We start from the raw sequence: 17,670 nt of genomic DNA on the forward strand, positions 1-17,670 counted from the left end.
GAATCATATTGGAAATGTTAATAAAAATGAAAATGAAATGAGACAATCTACTCCTGGCACAGTGCCTGCTTCATAATAATGATAACATTCTAATTTTTATTAACTAAGAGGCCATCATACACATCAGCATTCAAGATATAAGTCTAAAATTATCTAGTTCTTTTGATTTCTTTCAACATTCAATTAAATTTTGAAGGGACTATTTGTAAAACACCTGAGTCTGGATTTATATTATATTTTTTATATATTCTGTTTTGACAGGTGTCCACAACAAGACTGACAGAGAAAAGAGTAGTAATTGGGGTGCAGGTGGTTAAGATTTTTCCTAAAGATGTGTGTGTGTCTGTGTTTAAAGAGATTCTTATATTTATATTGAACTTTAACGTGAAGGTGGACTGGATTTGTTATCCAAAAATATTGAATGAGTGTGGTAATTTCTGTCCTAATACTCCAACTCCATAGATAGGTATCAAATTCCTTTTATTTCTCTTTAGGTGAATATATAAAGGAATTGGGACCCACAGTAGCCTGGAATTGGGGTCATCATTCTCACACTTGATCCCATTGTAACCCATCACTGCCATGTCGGCTTTGTGTTTAAAATCCCCCTTCTTCAGATTTCCTTCAGCATTCATCTAGATTACTTTTGTTCTATTACTATTTACTTTTAAACTTTGAGTTTAATTTCTCTGGGGTATGAGCATAATGCAGTGAGATAAAACAGAACCCTAAAATCTGTAATGCTAGATCCTGAGATCTGCAGTGGGTGTATATACCAGGCCACTCCAGGTACCCGTCATTTCTCTGTATCTTGTGGAAATAATGGACAAGGTTCTGCTGCTCTGTTACAAATGGGAAGTCGTCGACTGTTCACTCTAGATCTGTACTTAGTGATGTGGCCCAGACCTTCTGTTCTGTATTATGGGTCTAGGTGAATACTGAGGCAGAGACTGAATAGGATTGTGAGAAATGGAGTTTGTTTATAAACAGAGAGAAGAACGTGGACTACTCTTACTGTTTTAGATTACTGCAGGTGTTATAGGACTATGGATTATAACCATTTCAGTGGTAGGGCTCTCAGACTGTACCACAGTTCTCTCCATCTCAATAAATTATACTTTACTAAATTCTTTGCCATTTCTCAATTCTAACATAATTTTAATCAGAAAAATGTTATTGTCAAATAAAAAGGTAAAGGTAAAGGCCCTCCCGTTGATCATCGATTTGCTCGAGTGGACCCAGTAACGTCTCCGTTGTAGACTTTGTTGTTACCGTGTTTGGCATATCGAATACGTCACTGGGAGCTTGCTAGGCTCTGCTGTGCGGGCGAGATACTCTTGGTAGCTTAATAAGTCAGATTTAGTATACATGTTGCAGTGTTTCCAGCTGACAACTATGGCAGCATTAGAAAGAGCAGTGGCCCCAAATAGTCCCCTTTTATACAGCACTGTCTGTTATATTGTATTTCTCACAGATAATATTCTCTCTGTTGGGTTTATGTATGTGTTCTTTGGACATTTGAATCATACATGTTTACTTTTTGCTTTTTTCCCACTCAGTTCTATCATGGCATTATCTTTTGCTGTGACATTTTATAACTGGATTCTAGGGTCTGGAGTGATAATATAGAAAATAAGGTGCTTTCTCAGCATGTGGCTGACTCAAGTTTGAACCTGGGTACCACTTAATGACCCCTTGAGCCCGTTAGAAAAGATTCCTGAGCACCGAGTAAGGAGAAAGCTCTGAACACAGCTGGGTGTGGCCCCCAAACCAAAATAAGTAAATAAATATCCCTCCCCACCATGGGCGCGCGCGCGCGCACACACACACACACACACACACACACACACACACAACACAACTGTATTATACATTTTTTAAAATTATTATTATAATGGTGCCTAGTTTTTAATGTTGATAACAGTGCTATGAAGTGAACAGAAATGGCACACTTCAGATCAAAGCTTCTTTATTTCCTTCCTAAATTCATGAAGGAATACTCGTGCATAAGTTTTAAAATGAGTAGTTTTCACCTGTGCAAATTATTGCCTAAGCAGCATACACTGATGTTTTCTGCAGAACATTTGTTTTTGGTCACTGACATCTTATGACTTAAAACCAAATAATTAGGGAAACCTCTGATCTAAATTGAACAGACTCTTTATTCTGCAACTCCTAGGACTCTTAAAATTGTGATCATTACTGTATATCGTTCATCTGTACAGAAGTTATGAAGTGTAGTTTCTACTAGACTTAATGTGACTAATAAACCACCTTACATGTCTTTATTTTTAAGCTGTGATAGCATGGAAAAAATCATGAAGAAATTACTTATTCTTTGTACTTCTTTGCCATAGTAAAATCTGTGCTAGAATTTAGCTACCTAAGTAGTATGGCTTATAATACAGGTTTTAAAAAATGAAATGTTCTGGTAGTTGAAGATTTCTAGTCTGTTCGATAGCACAGCAGGTAGGGTGTCTGCCTTGCACGTGGCTGGCCCGAGGTCGATTCCTCCGCCCCTCTTGAAGAGCTCGGCAAGCTACCGAGAGTATCTCGCCCGCATGGCAGAGCCTGGCAAGCTACCTGTGATGTATTCAATATGCCAAAAACAGTAACAACAAGTCTCACAATTTGTTGTGAGACGTTACTGTTGTTTGCCCAAGCAAATCGATGAACAATGGGCGGACAGTGACAGTGACTGTGAAAATCATGAAAAGCTTCCATATCTACTTCACCTTTTTTTCTTGCATAAGACTTTTTTCCTTACACTCAGAAAAAGGTGGTTTACCTCTTCTACTCTCAGGACTTTTCAAGTAGAAGCTTTTAAAAAAAAATTATTATTTTTTTTAAAAAAATGCAATGTACTTGTTTATATCAGAAGGGAAAATTATGCTGTTTGTTACTTTCATCTCAGCGCTATGTTGGTATCAAACAAAATTTTGTATTTTTAGTGTCACATGTAAGAAAGATTTACGTTAGTACTGTTCATGAACTTAAATGAACTTTAAAAAGATCAGGAACTAGAGATGTAGTATAGGAGTCAAGGGGTTTATCCCATATAAGCCAACTTATGAACCAGACCAACTCTGTCTGGTTTAGTTGTTAGAGTTTTATGGTCCCTGAGCATCTGTGGCTGCAGGAAGCCTCAGCCCCCCAGCATTGCCAGGTGTCACCTGGAGGCCCTCTCCAGCACCGTGGGGCCAAGGAAGGCACATTCTCTGGTTCCCATGTCAGTCAGCTAGCCAGTTGGCCAGAAATTGCTGTGAAAGACCTCTAGTGCCTCTCAAATACTCCAGAGTATCCCAAATAATTACAGAACAAAATTTCTTGCTTTATAGAATGTCTGTACTCAGATCCTCTGAACTTACATCTCCTTTTCATTGCTTTTGTATATTTGCTCATGGCATATTTCTGTCTTACCTGTCTGAGACACATTACAGGTCCTTAGATGAGCGATGCCTTTAAGGCTGCTTCCTCTAACACCATAGAGGTGAACACAGTGATTTCTCACTTATTGGTGTCAAGAGTCATCATAAATGGCACAATTCACCCTTTGCTTGGAAAATTTAGATGAGATTTAACATTTACGTACATTATGTGTTTTATACATATGTATATATTCGACATACCATGTATGTCGATATAAACAGCATATATGCATATTTTTGTGTGTATATGTTCCCCTATGCACTTACATTTCTTTTAATCTTGTGTTTTTGGTAATTCTTAAAAACTAAAAGCAATAAGAACTTTGCATAGTACATTTAATTTTGCACAAAGCAATTTTGTTGAATCTTATGGCTTATTTTTATTAGGTTTACTATACTGTATATATATGTGTGTGTTAATATAGCAAAGGGATTTGCAGAGATTGATTTAGAATTCTTATAGACACTGTGACAGCTGTTCTGTCCTGGATTAAGTTAATAATTGAGATTTTTCTATTCAAAATCAGAAAGATAAATAGACAAAGCAACAGCGATGAAATTAAACTACTTTTAATAAACAAAGAAATTTTGGGGCATGTGGTAGAAAAGAAAAGTCAAAGGCTTTCTACCAAGAATGATATTCATTATTTTTGTTAACAGTGAAAATGTAATTTACATACAAATAAAATGTCAATTCACATTATAACCATCAAGATAATAGATGCACTTATACTTTTCCATGAGCTGTTCTTTTTGAACTTAAGTGCTGTGTTTGGCTCCCTGCCCAGGGACCAGTTGAAATGCTCTAAATTTTAGAAAGGAGTAAGGGAAGAAGTTGTGCCTGCTCCATACACGTATGCAAAGTCAAATTGGCCTGTGTGAATCAGCAGTTGTCATAGTAGATTGTTTTTTGGGTTTTTTTTTTGTTCTTTTGTTCTTTGAGATGAAAACAAAGAAAAATGACATATGTATGGGGAAGCACATGGTAACGTTTCTGAATTTGTTTAGTGAAATTGGGATGTTATTCAAATCAGAGTTTTTAATATATTTGCCTCCCACTTATGAAAGGGAAACCAATCAATTTCCCTTTCCTTTTGATAATCGCAATAGATTTGCTGTATTTTTGTTGTCCTATTTAGTGGAATAGGTGCATGCTTCTTATTTTTGGCAGCTATGCTCCCCGGTTTCACTTCAATTTCTGTCATACAGACTGTAAATACAAAACTTAATTTTGTAATTTTCTTATGGAAGCAAAGATTCTATAAAATTATCTATGATATATATGAAGACTCGTTTTGGCAAATATGACTTTATTTACTTCCCAGACTATCTTTCTTTACCTAGGCTAGTACATTTGAAATTAGATCTTTAAAATATAGAAAGCACAGCATGGTGAAATAAAAGCCTAATAAAGTCTGTTTGGGCCGGCATCAGAATTCTTTGTAATTGGATATCTAAATAATGTGCATTTTATCTCAGAGAGGCTTTGGTTAGTTCTAGTGTCCAGATGACTATTAATGGGCTTTGTGCTCTGAAGCATATGTTAATAGAAGTGATCATTTTGGATTAATTTGATGTGAATTAATAAGAGATTTATGTGATGGGAGTTGTTTGAAGGTGATGACATTTAAATCTCAACAGGATTTAAGATGTCCAAAAATACCTTTAAAGATTCAGGAATAATCAATTCAGAGAGCAAATTAAATAGACATGGATAGCAAAGAACAGACTCTGACATCAGGTTTACAAAGTTTGAAGCAGTTTATAAAAAAAGCAATCTACCATTCAAGTGTTGCCTTGGAATCCGAAGACATAGAAAATATTTAAACTCCTTCAGTGATTCTTGGGTTTGTGAATTGGATAAACAATGTTCTCTTGCATTTTATAGTTCACTTAAGCAATCTGATTTTGATCTGTATATATGGAGTAGACAGGATTCAACTTTTTTTCCTAAAACAATGAGCAAACGCATATGTTCTTTAAAATCTGAACTTTATATGTAGTTCATATGGAAGCTATCTAGTTTGCTATAGGCCCCAAGCTTGACCTTTCTTTTATTTTGCTATCTCACTTAATTCTTTACATTTTTTTGTGGGGGTCTTTTGATCAAAGGAAACAATTTACTATTCTTTCATTCTTAATTCTTAAAATAAAAGTAACATCAGATGTGTAATTAATTACTTAGTACTCTTAGGTTGGTGTTGCAAACAAGTATTGAAGAAACACACATGAAGGAGAAAACTCTCATGTCTTTTTGTGTTAAGCTTTGATTTCAAAGATTTGAAAGTTTTATTATCTGGAAAAAAATAAGAAAATGTTATATTTTATACATTATGATAAAAACTGCTACTTAGAAACATTCATATTCAGCAGAATTTGAGATGGAGGTCAAATTACACAATCTTGTATATATATTATAGATGGGAAAGTGGGAGAGAGGGAGAGGAAGAGTGGACAAAAGAGAGAGGAAGGGAGAGAAGAAAATATGCTGAATAAAGCAAGTGAGAGAATGAATTCACAAATAGAAATGCAACTAGTTGGATTGATATTTGGGGAAAGATTCACAAAAGTTTTAATTTGCTTTGAGAAACAGGTATTTTGTATAATTTTTTTACTCTTTAAAAAGATCCTTTCTGGGGCTTGTGTGATAGTACAGTGGTTAGGGTGCTTGCCTTGCCTGAGGCTGACTTGTATTCTATCCCTGGCATACCATATGGTCCCCCAAGCACCGCTAAGGGTAATTCCTGAGTTCGTTGCTTGCTAGGTGTGACTCCAAAACAAAACAAACAAAATCCTTTCTTGTCTTAATAAAGGTAATAACACTGAAGTCATTTTCTGAATGTATTTATACTATAGCTGATGCTGCATTTACGTTTATTGAATGAAAGAGTGTTGGAGGAAAAGAATTGTTGGCATCAGTCATATTTGCACCATTCTTCTTTTTGTTTGTTTTTGTCTTTTGGGGTCACATCTCTTGAAGCTCAGGGATTATTCCTGGCTCTGCATTCAGGAATTACTCTCGGCAGTGCTCAGAGGACTCTGTGGGATGCTGGGAATCCAACCAACATTGACCATTTGCAAGAGATACACCCTATCCGCTGCTCTATTATCACTCTGACCCAGCACCCTTTGTTCATAGTATAATTCTTTAAATTCTTCACAGAAAATTGTATAAAGATTTTTTTCTCAGGTATTAAAGTGTCTAGAATCATTATTGAGCCACAGAGGGAATGGATTCTTTAAAAATAATTTTTTCTAACTCCCTCAGTATAGGATAAGAACGGAGGCTCAAAGAAGTGAGATGACATGCTTGATTACATAGCATAGTGATTTGATTATGGTTCGTACAGTGAATGATTATTGTACTAGTTCTCCCCATTGTACCATTCTTTTTTTTTCACTGTACTATTCTTGATGTTTACTTAGGGTCAAGATGCAGCAAGATGCATAGAATGTTCTTAAATTTAAGGACTTCATCTTTTGAAAATAAATTCTAGTTCTTACCTGCATTGGGTGGGTATGTTATTAACTCTTTTAAAATTGCTGGGTCAGGTGCCAGAGAGATAGTGCAGTGAGTAAGACCTTGAGTGCTGTTGACCTGAGTTCAGTTCCTGGTAACCCCTATGGTCACCTGAGCACAGCTGGGTGTGACCCAAATGTAGAAGAAATTGCTGAGATAGTTGATTTCTTTGCTCAAGTAACTGTCTTGATTTTTTATTCTAAGATTATTTGGAGCAAATGTAGTATATGTATGTCTATTATATATGTATTATATATGTATATATGCATATACATGTGTCTGTATGTCTATATGCATGTATATGAAAATAAACTAAATGGTAGTTTACAAAATCAGGCTAATATGATACTCATTTCTTTTTCTGTAAAGGTGCCATTCTGAGAATGAGTTACTGTCTAATGTATAAATTTTTTTTTATTCTTAAGTGTGATAATCATTGAGGCAAAGCAGGTAGTAGAATTAAATTTTAAGACCTATCAGATTTTTGAATCTTTCAGATTCAATTTTTAATTTAGATGGAAATGATTAAAGAGTAGAAATGTAGAATTTTACAGATGAGAAGTGTCTTATATTTCAATAATGAAAACTAATACAAAGAGACCATTTGTAGGAAGCTAAATATATTTTAACCTGATTAAATATCTTGGCAGAGAATAGGCATTCATATTGCTATATCCGCTGAAGAAGGAGCATATGTATATTTGTAGAGCTAGAGCTCTGCATGGAAGAAGTGTGGCTCCCTAGTATCTACCCCTTCACCTCTAGTTCAGTTTTTGTTTTCTCACAAGTAAAGGATTGAAGTTAAAAATTTGGAGCTTGTTACTCTTGTTTAGATTCTGAATCTCCGTTTTGTCCAATTCCTTAGAGCTCACTTACCTAAAATGGTTGTTTATGCAGTGCAAGAAATGATCCTTAACAGCATCTCAAAAGAAATGCATTTTACTCATCCTCACCCACAAAATAAAATAAAAATAAAAATGGTTGTTCATCTTGGACATACCTGTAACTGAATTGGGAACATTTTTTCTTGTGGTCAGCATGAGGAATATTGCTATATAGTAGAAAAAAGTTTAAAATAGAGTTGCCCAAATTAATTCCTAAGGGTTATTGATGTTTTTAAATGTATAAATAATGTAGTGGATTAAATATAACCTCATTTCTATTAGGACTGCCAATGCATTATTCACCTTTATTTCCTTCAGAGATAATGTTTTAAAAGTTGCTATAATGGTGGCTTAATTTTGGTTTAATCACAATTTTGCAAGCTTCTTTAGCAAGCTTTTAAAAATAGGAAAGTACTGGTATTAGCTGCAAGGTAGCACATGCTATAGTATTGCAGAGTTCTATAAACTGTTGGCAAGGCTTCTGTAGGTCTGATGGAAAACTCTTGAGGGCATAGCAGTGGGTTTTGCTCAGCACACTGAGGCACTATATTAAAGAGACTGCCCATGGGTGCCTCTTCTTGTCTTACCTATGGATGGGCATTCTGAGCTATTGTGTTTTGGATCTTTTTCCAGATCCTGTCCCATCAAGAGCATTTCCCCATCCAGTGTGTATAAATATTACAGTTTTTTAAGGGTTAAGGGATATTGGAAATTAAATAGTTACACCAAGTCTGTCATTAAAAAAAGACTTAGATAATCTTCACTATCGTGTTCTTCCCTCTTCTGCTGCTTCATAACGAGTGGGAGAAAATCTTGCTCATGGTCTGTTCACACTTTTATCATGTTTCTGTCAAGCATGCCACAGTGCTGGATAGTCATGTACTGTAGGTATGATCCCTTAAGGTGTGTTTACATCATTTAGGAAGGAAAATATTTTTTGTTTTGTTTTGCAGATGTACAGATCAGCTCTCAAAATGTCTTCTGTGTCTTCCGAGCATCTCCTAAGACAATTGCATTAGCCTCCTGCTAGTTGACTAATAGAATTAATAATTGTAAAAAGCACTCTAAAGCCACATGCCTTATGAAGTCAATGCTGGGTATGATTTTACAAGTATGTGATCTATTTTTTCAAGTGAAAATGTTAACTGGGAAAGTTCTTGGCACACAGGAAAACATCATGCAATCTGTTATTTGTCTTAAAGATAATAATTTGAGGGTGGCTATAGTCTTATAATATCTAACTTATGACTTGTTAGGGGAGTTTCTTTAACTTAGAAGTAGTGCATATGTGCTTATATTTACATAATATGTCATTCTGAAAAATTACGATGATATAATTCCAGTAAAATTATTTTTTCTTTAACTACTTCAAAGTATAGTCAACTAAATTACCCATGATTTTTTTTCAAAAAGCAACTAAAAAGAACATGTCTCTTCCCCCTACAATAAAAATAAAACCCAAATGACCTTTCTGATTCTTCTTTGAAGTTTTAGAAGTTTAGCATTCTTTGCAATGTATATTATTAAGGGCTTTATTCAGCATAAAGAGTCAGTGAGTCATATAGTTCTTGAGATCTGTTCTTGAGTGAAAGAAGGAACTGGGTTTTGGAAAGATGCTAATTTAATTAATGTATTATCTCTCAATCTCTGCGAAAGTTGGTTGAATAGTTTTAACACTATGACCTATTACTTTTCTTCCTGAAAATGATGAATTAGCAAGATCCTTTTTTGTTTCGAATTTCATATTTTTATTATGAAAATTTATAGCTGTCTACATTTACTTTATTTTATCTCAGCACCACTGCTATGTAAAACATTGCCAGCCACCTTGGCATTAATACATTGGTGCAGAAAATTTTGTTTTTATCTTAATAGTAGGATAATTCGAGTTAATTCAATTATTTCACTCTCATTTCTTCAGAAATCAAACCTTGCATATATAGTTTTATCTTTATTGTAACCATATTGTATGTTTGTGTGTCATTATTAAATTGTAAGGAGAAAATATTAAAGTACAAACGATATCATTATTCAGGATTTGTCCAGTGAAAGATTATGTGATAGTAGTTACTAAAGAAGACACTTTACTTAATTGAGTGTTCTTGTAGAATGTAGAAAGTAGAATATTCTAGTTTATAGGCCAGGTTAAAACAGTGCTAATTTTAGTATAATTCATATTTAAAATGGTAACTGATCTGTTCAGCTTCTCTTTTGTTTTTTTATTTTGTTCTAGTTCTTTCTTTTTCCTAGCCATATACTAGTAGGATTAACTTTTAGTCGTCTGTGTGTTGGTACAAGCTTCCAAGTTATGTCACTCTTAACAGAGAACTAGAGCTCTTCTAAAAGGTTGACATCAACCATAAGGCAGAGATGCAAACATTAAAATAATAGTCCCCTTGAGGTTAATTCTTAAATGGTGATTCCTAAGTTTAAATTTAGGGGCTTTGGTAGTTAGTATCTCCAAGATAAGGCCATTTTCCTTCTTGCTCTAGCAGCTGGGCAGGTTGACATTGTCCTGTGCTCATCATTTTCTCTTGACCCTGGTGTCCTTCATCCCATTTGGGTTCTTGTGGATGTTATTGCAAGAGAGGAGTTTGATAGATAGAAATTATTGGCTAATATGATTGTTATGTAATGAACACAGTGGACTTTCTTCAGTACAGATAGACCATTTAAGACAAAATTCAGTGCTGTGAATTTTCAGCTTGTAAATGATTCCTTGTGTGCTAAACTAGTATATCATCTTAGTTCAGTGATTCACATTGTAAAAATTTTGCCTGATCGGATTTCCACAACGACGGTCCACCCATATATCCAAAGTCAGTGTGGTTCCAACACTTGTGAAAAAAAATCATAGATGAAAAGATGACTAATGCAGGTTATTTACTTGGATTTCTCATGACATTTTGGATAATTGTGGTGGAACTCACTTGGTTCAGTCTTTCTGAGGCAGAGTAAAGGAGGCTTGTTTTCTTAGTTGCAGGCAGATATTTTTTCATGAGATGTTTGGAGTGACCACTTATATAGCACTTACGAAGTTTTTCGACTGGAAGATTAAATAGCAAAAGTCTCGGAAATTCAGTTCTTCACTAGCCTTTGTAAATGAATTATTTTATTGACATGAAATCAGTAGTTTCATGTTTGGGGAGGAGGTGCATACCTATTGGTGCTCTGGGCTATTCTCAAATACTCCTGACTCTGTATTTGAGAATAATTTCTGGGGTAACCAGAAAATGGTGCCGGGGATTGAACCCAGGTTAGCACCCATACCAGGCAAGTTCCTTACTCGCTGGACTATCTCTCCATCCCCCACCACTGGTTCCTTATCTCTTCATAGCCTTAGAGTTCTGACTCATTAGTCTATAGTGGAAGAATTTTTCACAATCTCCCTTTTTGAACGCTGATGTCACCTCAGAATCTCAGTTGAAGTATCATAGAAAGGTGAACAGTAGGAAATGGCTAATGTTTTGCCAATTTGAGCTACAAAATGATGATATCATGTGGATTCAATATAATGGTACACTTTAGTCAACTTCCTATCTGTTCCCCTACAGTGAAATTGGTGCTATTTCTACCAGGTTGTCCGGTAGAAACCAGAGCTTACATTCACCACCATGATGGATGGAGTCCTAGAAACTCTTGATCTCAGTCACCATGAGGTGTTCCAGGTCCTCTTCCAAACTTACAGTGAAGCCATTACCTGGGGCTTCAAGAAATATGTCTGTAGAACAGAAAATAAACGTTTGTCTTGTCCATTTCTGAAAATGTTGGGGCAGTTTCTACTCCATTAAAAACATGCTATTTTTGTGTTTCTGATTATGAGATTGTATATTTGGAACAATGTTTATGTCTTAGTTGTAGTGTATAACAATATTGATTTCTAACTTATATCATTTTTATACCTATGTATATATTGTGTAGATGAGCATGTGATGCACATTTTAGACACATATCTATATCTATTTATATGAACATTACATAACATTAGCAGCAAGCTGAGTATATAAGCAGGTATACATATGCACAATAATTGAAAAAGACATTGAAGAAAATATTATACTTGGCAGCAAAGACTAACTAATACAGAGGATAGAACTAGTAATAGTGAATCCCTCAGTGCTCATAAAACTGCTTGAAAATGATGGTGCTCTATGACATCACTAATTCTAAATGTAATTGTTTGCTTTAGTTTCAACTCCCTGCTATTTTTAAAATGCAGTTTCCCTCCCCACAGAGGAAGTTTTTAATGTACCTTAAAAATCCTTGAATAGAATAAGTAAAATGTTCTAGATTCCATGACATGTCTGCAATCTTTAAATAACCCTGTATCTTCCTGTGCCTTGTGTTTTTGCAGATATGGTCCGGAAAAAGAACCCCCCTCTGAGAAACGTTGCTAGTGAAGGCGAGGGCCAGACCCTGGAGCCTCTAGGTACAGAAAGCAAGGTATCTGGAAAGAACAAAGAATTTCCTGCAGATCAGATGTCAGAAAATACGGATCAGAGTGATGCTGCAGAGCTAAATAATAAGGAGGAACATAGCTTGCATGGCCAAGATCCATCGTCAAGCAGTAAGAAGGACTTAAAAAGCTCTGTCCTGAGTGAGAAGGCTGGCTTCAATTATGAAAGCCCCAGTAAGGGCGGAAACCTTCCCTCCTTCCCACATGATGAGGTGACAGAGAGAAATATGTTGGCTTTCTCATCTCCAGCTGCTGGGGGAGTCTGTGAGCCCTTGAAGTCTCCTCAAAGAGCAGAGACAGATGACCCTCAAGATATGGCCTGTACCCCATCCGGGGACTCGTTGGAGACAAAGGAAGATCAGAAGATGTCACCAAAAGCTACCGAGGAAACAGGGCAAGTGCAGAGTGGTCAAGCCAATTGTCAAGGCTCCAGCCCCATTTCAGTGGCCTCAAAAAACCCACAAGTGCCTTCAGATGGGGGTGTAAGACTGAATAAATCCAAAACCGACGTACTGGTCAATGACAACCCAGACCCGGCACCTCTGTCTCCAGAGCTTCAGGACTTTAAATGCAATATCTGTGGATATGGTTACTATGGCAACGACCCCACAGATCTGATCAAGCACTTCCGAAAGTATCACTTAGGACTGCATAACCGCACCAGGCAGGATGCTGAACTGGACAGCAAAATCTTGGCCCTTCATAACATGGTGCAGTTCAGCCATTCCAAAGACTTCCAGAAGGTGAACCGTTCTGTGCTTTCTGGTGTGTTGCAGGACATCAATTCTTCAAGGCCTGTTTTACTAAATGGGACCTACGATGTACAGGTTTGTGTCTGTATTGTAATGGTTTCTTTGCACAGAAAATGGTGCTTGTAAAGAAAGGGGAATTTTTAGCACACGAGTTAAAATAAAATTCCCAATAACGAAGTGGTAGCCTGCTAAGCAAAAGAGCTGGTAACCCACCAAGCCTCTCTCTCCCAAATGTGCATTCAGAGCCAATCTTTATGTAGCCTCTCATCAGGGAAAATAACCCCATTATTTCTCTATTTCTCTTAAGTTGGGGAGGGTCTTTTGTGGAATTAGTTTGAATTAATACTTCTGGACCTATTTCAGGGTAAACTGATTTTCTCCCAGTCTCTCGAAAATGATAGCAATCTTGATTATTTTACATTATAAGTCTTTATGCTTTGACTCATTTTAGATTATAAAGCTTTTGATACAGTTTTTCTTCATGGAGGGTTTTTCATGAATCTTGGGTAAGGATTTGATTTCATACTCAGTTGGATGTTAGAATGGATAAGATTCGGGTCATAATGATCATCCGAGATACACTTCTGAAAGGACAGTATAATTATGAAACGGTGGAAATATGATTTTACGTTGATTCAAAAGAAGTTCATGTGATTGTAAGTATTAAGGGCATTAGAATAACCTTGGTATGTGTGCCAAGCAAACATCTTTTTCTGAGTTTCAGGGAAGTAGTAATGGGGCATGACAGCATTTAGTATTAATTGAGATTTCTACTTTTATTAAGACTGAAATCCATTTTTCATCTACTTTTTGGTCTTTAGTGTATGACACGTGAATTTAAAGCAACAATAAATAACATTTCAGGTAGAGTGAAATGTAGAATTGAGTGTAAAAAAATAATTTATTTCATTTTAGCACAGTTGAAACTCACAGTCAGTTTGAGAAAGTATTTCTTTTTCTTTTCTGTTACAGTTCATAAGTTTTTATTGTATCTATGAGGCAAGAGGATTTCAAAACATATTAAGTTCAACATTAGCTTTCTTTAGGAGTGATTAGAAGTACGAGGGAACTAATGAAATCACATCACACTTATTTGACCCACTAAATTGCTTAAAATATAAGTCATTTTTAGCAACTCAATAGGCACAGAACATTTGTTCTGCATCTCTCTGTTGACCTAGTGCCAATTAAGAAAGGCAGGCAAATGGGTTATAAATAACAGGTAGTAAAGGCATTTAGCAAAAGAATCTGGAGAGAAATTTTTAAAGTCCTTTCTATGTCAGAATGGCAATCTTACCGCTTTAAGAGAGATACAAAGAAGAACTCTTAAAAAGCCGATTTCATCTTTGTGGAGCGCTCTTAAAAATTCCATCTTACTTTGTGACTTTCCACAAATAGAATTATTTCTGTGGAGCAGCAAATTAAGCCAACATAGTTATTATGCATGAAAGCTACATGCTTTGAACTGCTGTCTTATTAAAGATCATTTCTCTGTCTTATGTCAGATTCACTCTGCTGTCAAACTCTGATTGGAAAGCAAATACGTGTTTTAGATAAAAGGTTTAGAAGTGAATAATGTCAGTATGTGAAATGGTGTTTTATAATTAGCAAGTAATATGATGTTAATACCTGGATTTCCGGCAAGAGTTTCAGTTTGTTCACTCTGGGGACGACTTCTGAGGGAAGCTGATGTGGGCTGTCAGGAGAGCTCTAAAACCAAGATTACCAAGGCCTAGAGTTGGGAAGAATTCAGATTTTTTAAACACAGCACCGTTTCCCCCAAACAGTTATTTGTTAGGTTCTTAGTTATTTATAGTAAAGTTTATGTTGGGGTAGAACGAGCTGGACACTTTTCCTGGGCAGTGATTTGAGAAATAAAACAGATGTGTGAGCTATCTGAGTTTGAACTAATAGAACTAGAAATAAAACAGCTGATCCTTGGCGATGTTGTCCACTAAATCCTTGCAAGTGCACATAGTAAAGACGAAAAAAAATGGTAAGAAAAAGGACGGAAGATCATCTTCAGATCCGTTCTTTTTTTTTTTTCCCAAAGAGAAATCATAGAGCTAAAAATAGGAAAAAAGCAATCTGTGGGAAAAGTGGGTGATTAGTTCAAAGAAACAATTGTATTTAGAAACGAGTCTAAAGCTGGTTAACTTCCTTCCACTTTCGGAGAGAGCACAAATACTCCTTAGGCCAAATGCTAATCTTGACTATTTTGCGCGTCTATCAGATGTTGATCCAGAAACATTGCTGAATATAAGTCACTATTATTTTTATGTTAAAATGATAGGGAGAAGCTCCCGACGTGTAACCGAATAAAAAGCACATCTGAACTCCCCTCTTGCAGCCACACTTGTTTGTGTGACTGAAATGCACAGCTCTTTGAGCAGCTCTTCCCCTGCCACTTGAGCTATGTGGAGACTAAGAGCTGGGGGAGAAAAATTGCAGTTCCTGAATAAATTCTTTGATGCAGTTGTGTCAGAAATTCATAGCAAGTTAATGGCTTGCGTGGAATCTGATAAAAGATGTTGATAAATAAGGGTATTTCAGACAAACGATCATCAGTTTCAGGAATTATTTATATAACTATAAGTTAATTGAAGTAATAGATGAGCAATTCATTAATCTTTTTCAAGTGAACCAGGCTTTTAAAAAAGAACATGCAGGACAGTTGGTGGTTAATGATAGATTTATGACATTTTAGGCAGGGGTTGGGAGGAGAGGGGAAGGAGCACCCCCCCTCTTTTTTTTAAGGACTTAAGAACATTGTGACTTTGATCTGTATTTTGGTTTGACATGGAGGATTAATGCAAACATGATATATCCAATTGGAAAAGAAGAATTTGAAGAAATTTTTAGATTTCCAGTTTTAAGAGGCAGTTTAAAGGTTGATTGATGTCTGCATATATCGGTCCTGACAAGATCCCCTTCTGTGTAAATTTTATTACAAAAAAGAAAGGTAAAGAACTACGAATGGATGAGAAAAGAAAGAAAATAAAGTGTCAACCTATTTCTTTGAATTGCACAATAGATAGAGCTGCAGCTGGTTATTGGGTGTTACTCTAAAAAGCCTTTCTAAAACCAGGACTTGTTTTCTCAGTCTTTTGAATTTAGAATTCTTCCTCCCATATCTCCCAGCCAGCCCCAATTGTGGAGGGTATTATACTCAGCCTAGAAAGCATAGCTGTGGAATCTTTTATTAAGAAAAACAGAAAAATGAGCAAGCATAGCTAGAAAATAAATCACAAACAGGTTGTTAATTTCTCAAATTTTTTTCAATTTTACTTTCATGTTTTACCAATGATTGTACTTACGATTTTTTTTTAAATAATGGAGGTGGCCCGATTGGTGAGGTCTTCCTTCCTGTAAGTTTTACTACATGTATTCAGCCTTTGAGGCTCATGTATAGACCAATAATAGGACAAGAGATTGAGTTCTTCAAAAAGTAATTACAGCTTTTTTCTTTTTAATCTGCTTTATTATGCTTATATTTAAACCATCATTGACGGGAAACCTGCGTTGTTAAACACGGACTGTGTTGTTTCATTAGGGCTTAATGTGCTGTGCATTAGGGCGTTTGCGTCATCTTTATGGGGGAGCTCTTAGCTCTCAGATCAGGTTTTAAATGTCGGAGTCCTGTCAGGTGATGCTTCCCACGGGAAAGTTCAAGCTATCCTAAGTTTATAAATGCTCTCCATGTTCATGTGGCCTTTCCATATTGTGAGCAAACCTTTCCTGTGGATCGTGCATTATTCAGGATTCCCAAGAAGGTAGCCACCAGATGCCAGCTACTAAATTCATGTAACTGATAATGAAATCCTGCAGTATTAAAGAAGAATCTCACCTTTATTTGGCCAGTGACTAGCTTGTGTTGGAACAAGGGTTTCACATTTCTGTTTCATGATTTTTTTTTATCAGAATTGCACAATATGTCATGTTAGAAACAGGAAAAACAGATTTTTAGAGATAGGAAGTCAGTTTTTGTATTTATTTCTTTCTGCAAGCTGTGTTGACCCTTGACCTATATCAGTAAATTCATCTGATAAAGGGGGTTGCAGTTTCTTCTGGGAAAAAAAAATGAATTCAAGCACAATTAATCTCATCTTTGGTCTGTTTTGACTTTTCTTGATTCTTCTGAATTTTTTTCTTTTTTTGAGTTTCCTTTGATCTAGAGAAAGTTGTACAACTTTGGAGAAAGCTGTAGATCTTAGCAGGTTTCCTTTGTGTTTTTGAATTGAAGGCAGTTGGATTATATAAAAACTAGTGAATGAGACTTTAATCATTTCATACAGTCTGTAGGGAACACAACAGTTTATGAACCCATACTTATTTTCAGGCCTATAGTTCTTTAACACGTGACCTGTATCTCTGTATAAGGTGTGCAAAATAAAACTTTTTCTCCCCCCTACGGCCATAATGTAAGTGCTGGTACTTATTGGGTTGCTTCCATCACCAGTGGAGATGGCCAGGCTGGATAAAGTGGCCACCTGGCAAGGGAAAGTAGCTTGAGTATCTTCATGAATCTCTTTACCTATTTGATGGTTAAATCTCTACTTGGCTTTGTTACACGAAGGTCAATATGATAAATGTCAATCCCCCTTTGATTTTCAGTTTGCTGTTGTTTAAA

At 35.9% G+C, this 17,670-nt stretch overlaps 1 protein-coding gene across 5 annotated transcripts in view; it reads left to right on the top strand.

Moving 5' to 3' along the window:
* TRPS1 (transcriptional repressor GATA binding 1) overlaps positions 1–17,670 on the top strand; it is a 246,416-nt gene that overhangs the window by 38,253 nt on the left and 190,493 nt on the right. For 4 of the 5 annotated variants that reach the window (XM_056111577.1, XM_056111558.1, XM_056111549.1 and 1 more), the window contains exon 2: positions 12,187–13,115. In XM_056111577.1, coding sequence (XP_055967552.1) covers positions 12,189–13,115 — 927 coding nt within the window. In that variant the 5' untranslated portion in view covers positions 12,187–12,188. Of the gene's footprint in view, positions 1–8,888; positions 8,944–12,186; positions 13,116–17,670 lie in introns of those variants that run through there. The other variant, XM_056111540.1, reaches the window with a different exon arrangement.

The sequence above is a fragment of the Sorex fumeus genome, unplaced genomic scaffold, assembly GCF_029834395.1.
Source record: "Sorex fumeus unplaced genomic scaffold, SorFum_2.1 ptg000002l, whole genome shotgun sequence".
In the NCBI taxonomy this organism is placed as follows: Eukaryota; Metazoa; Chordata; class Mammalia; order Eulipotyphla; family Soricidae; genus Sorex; species Sorex fumeus.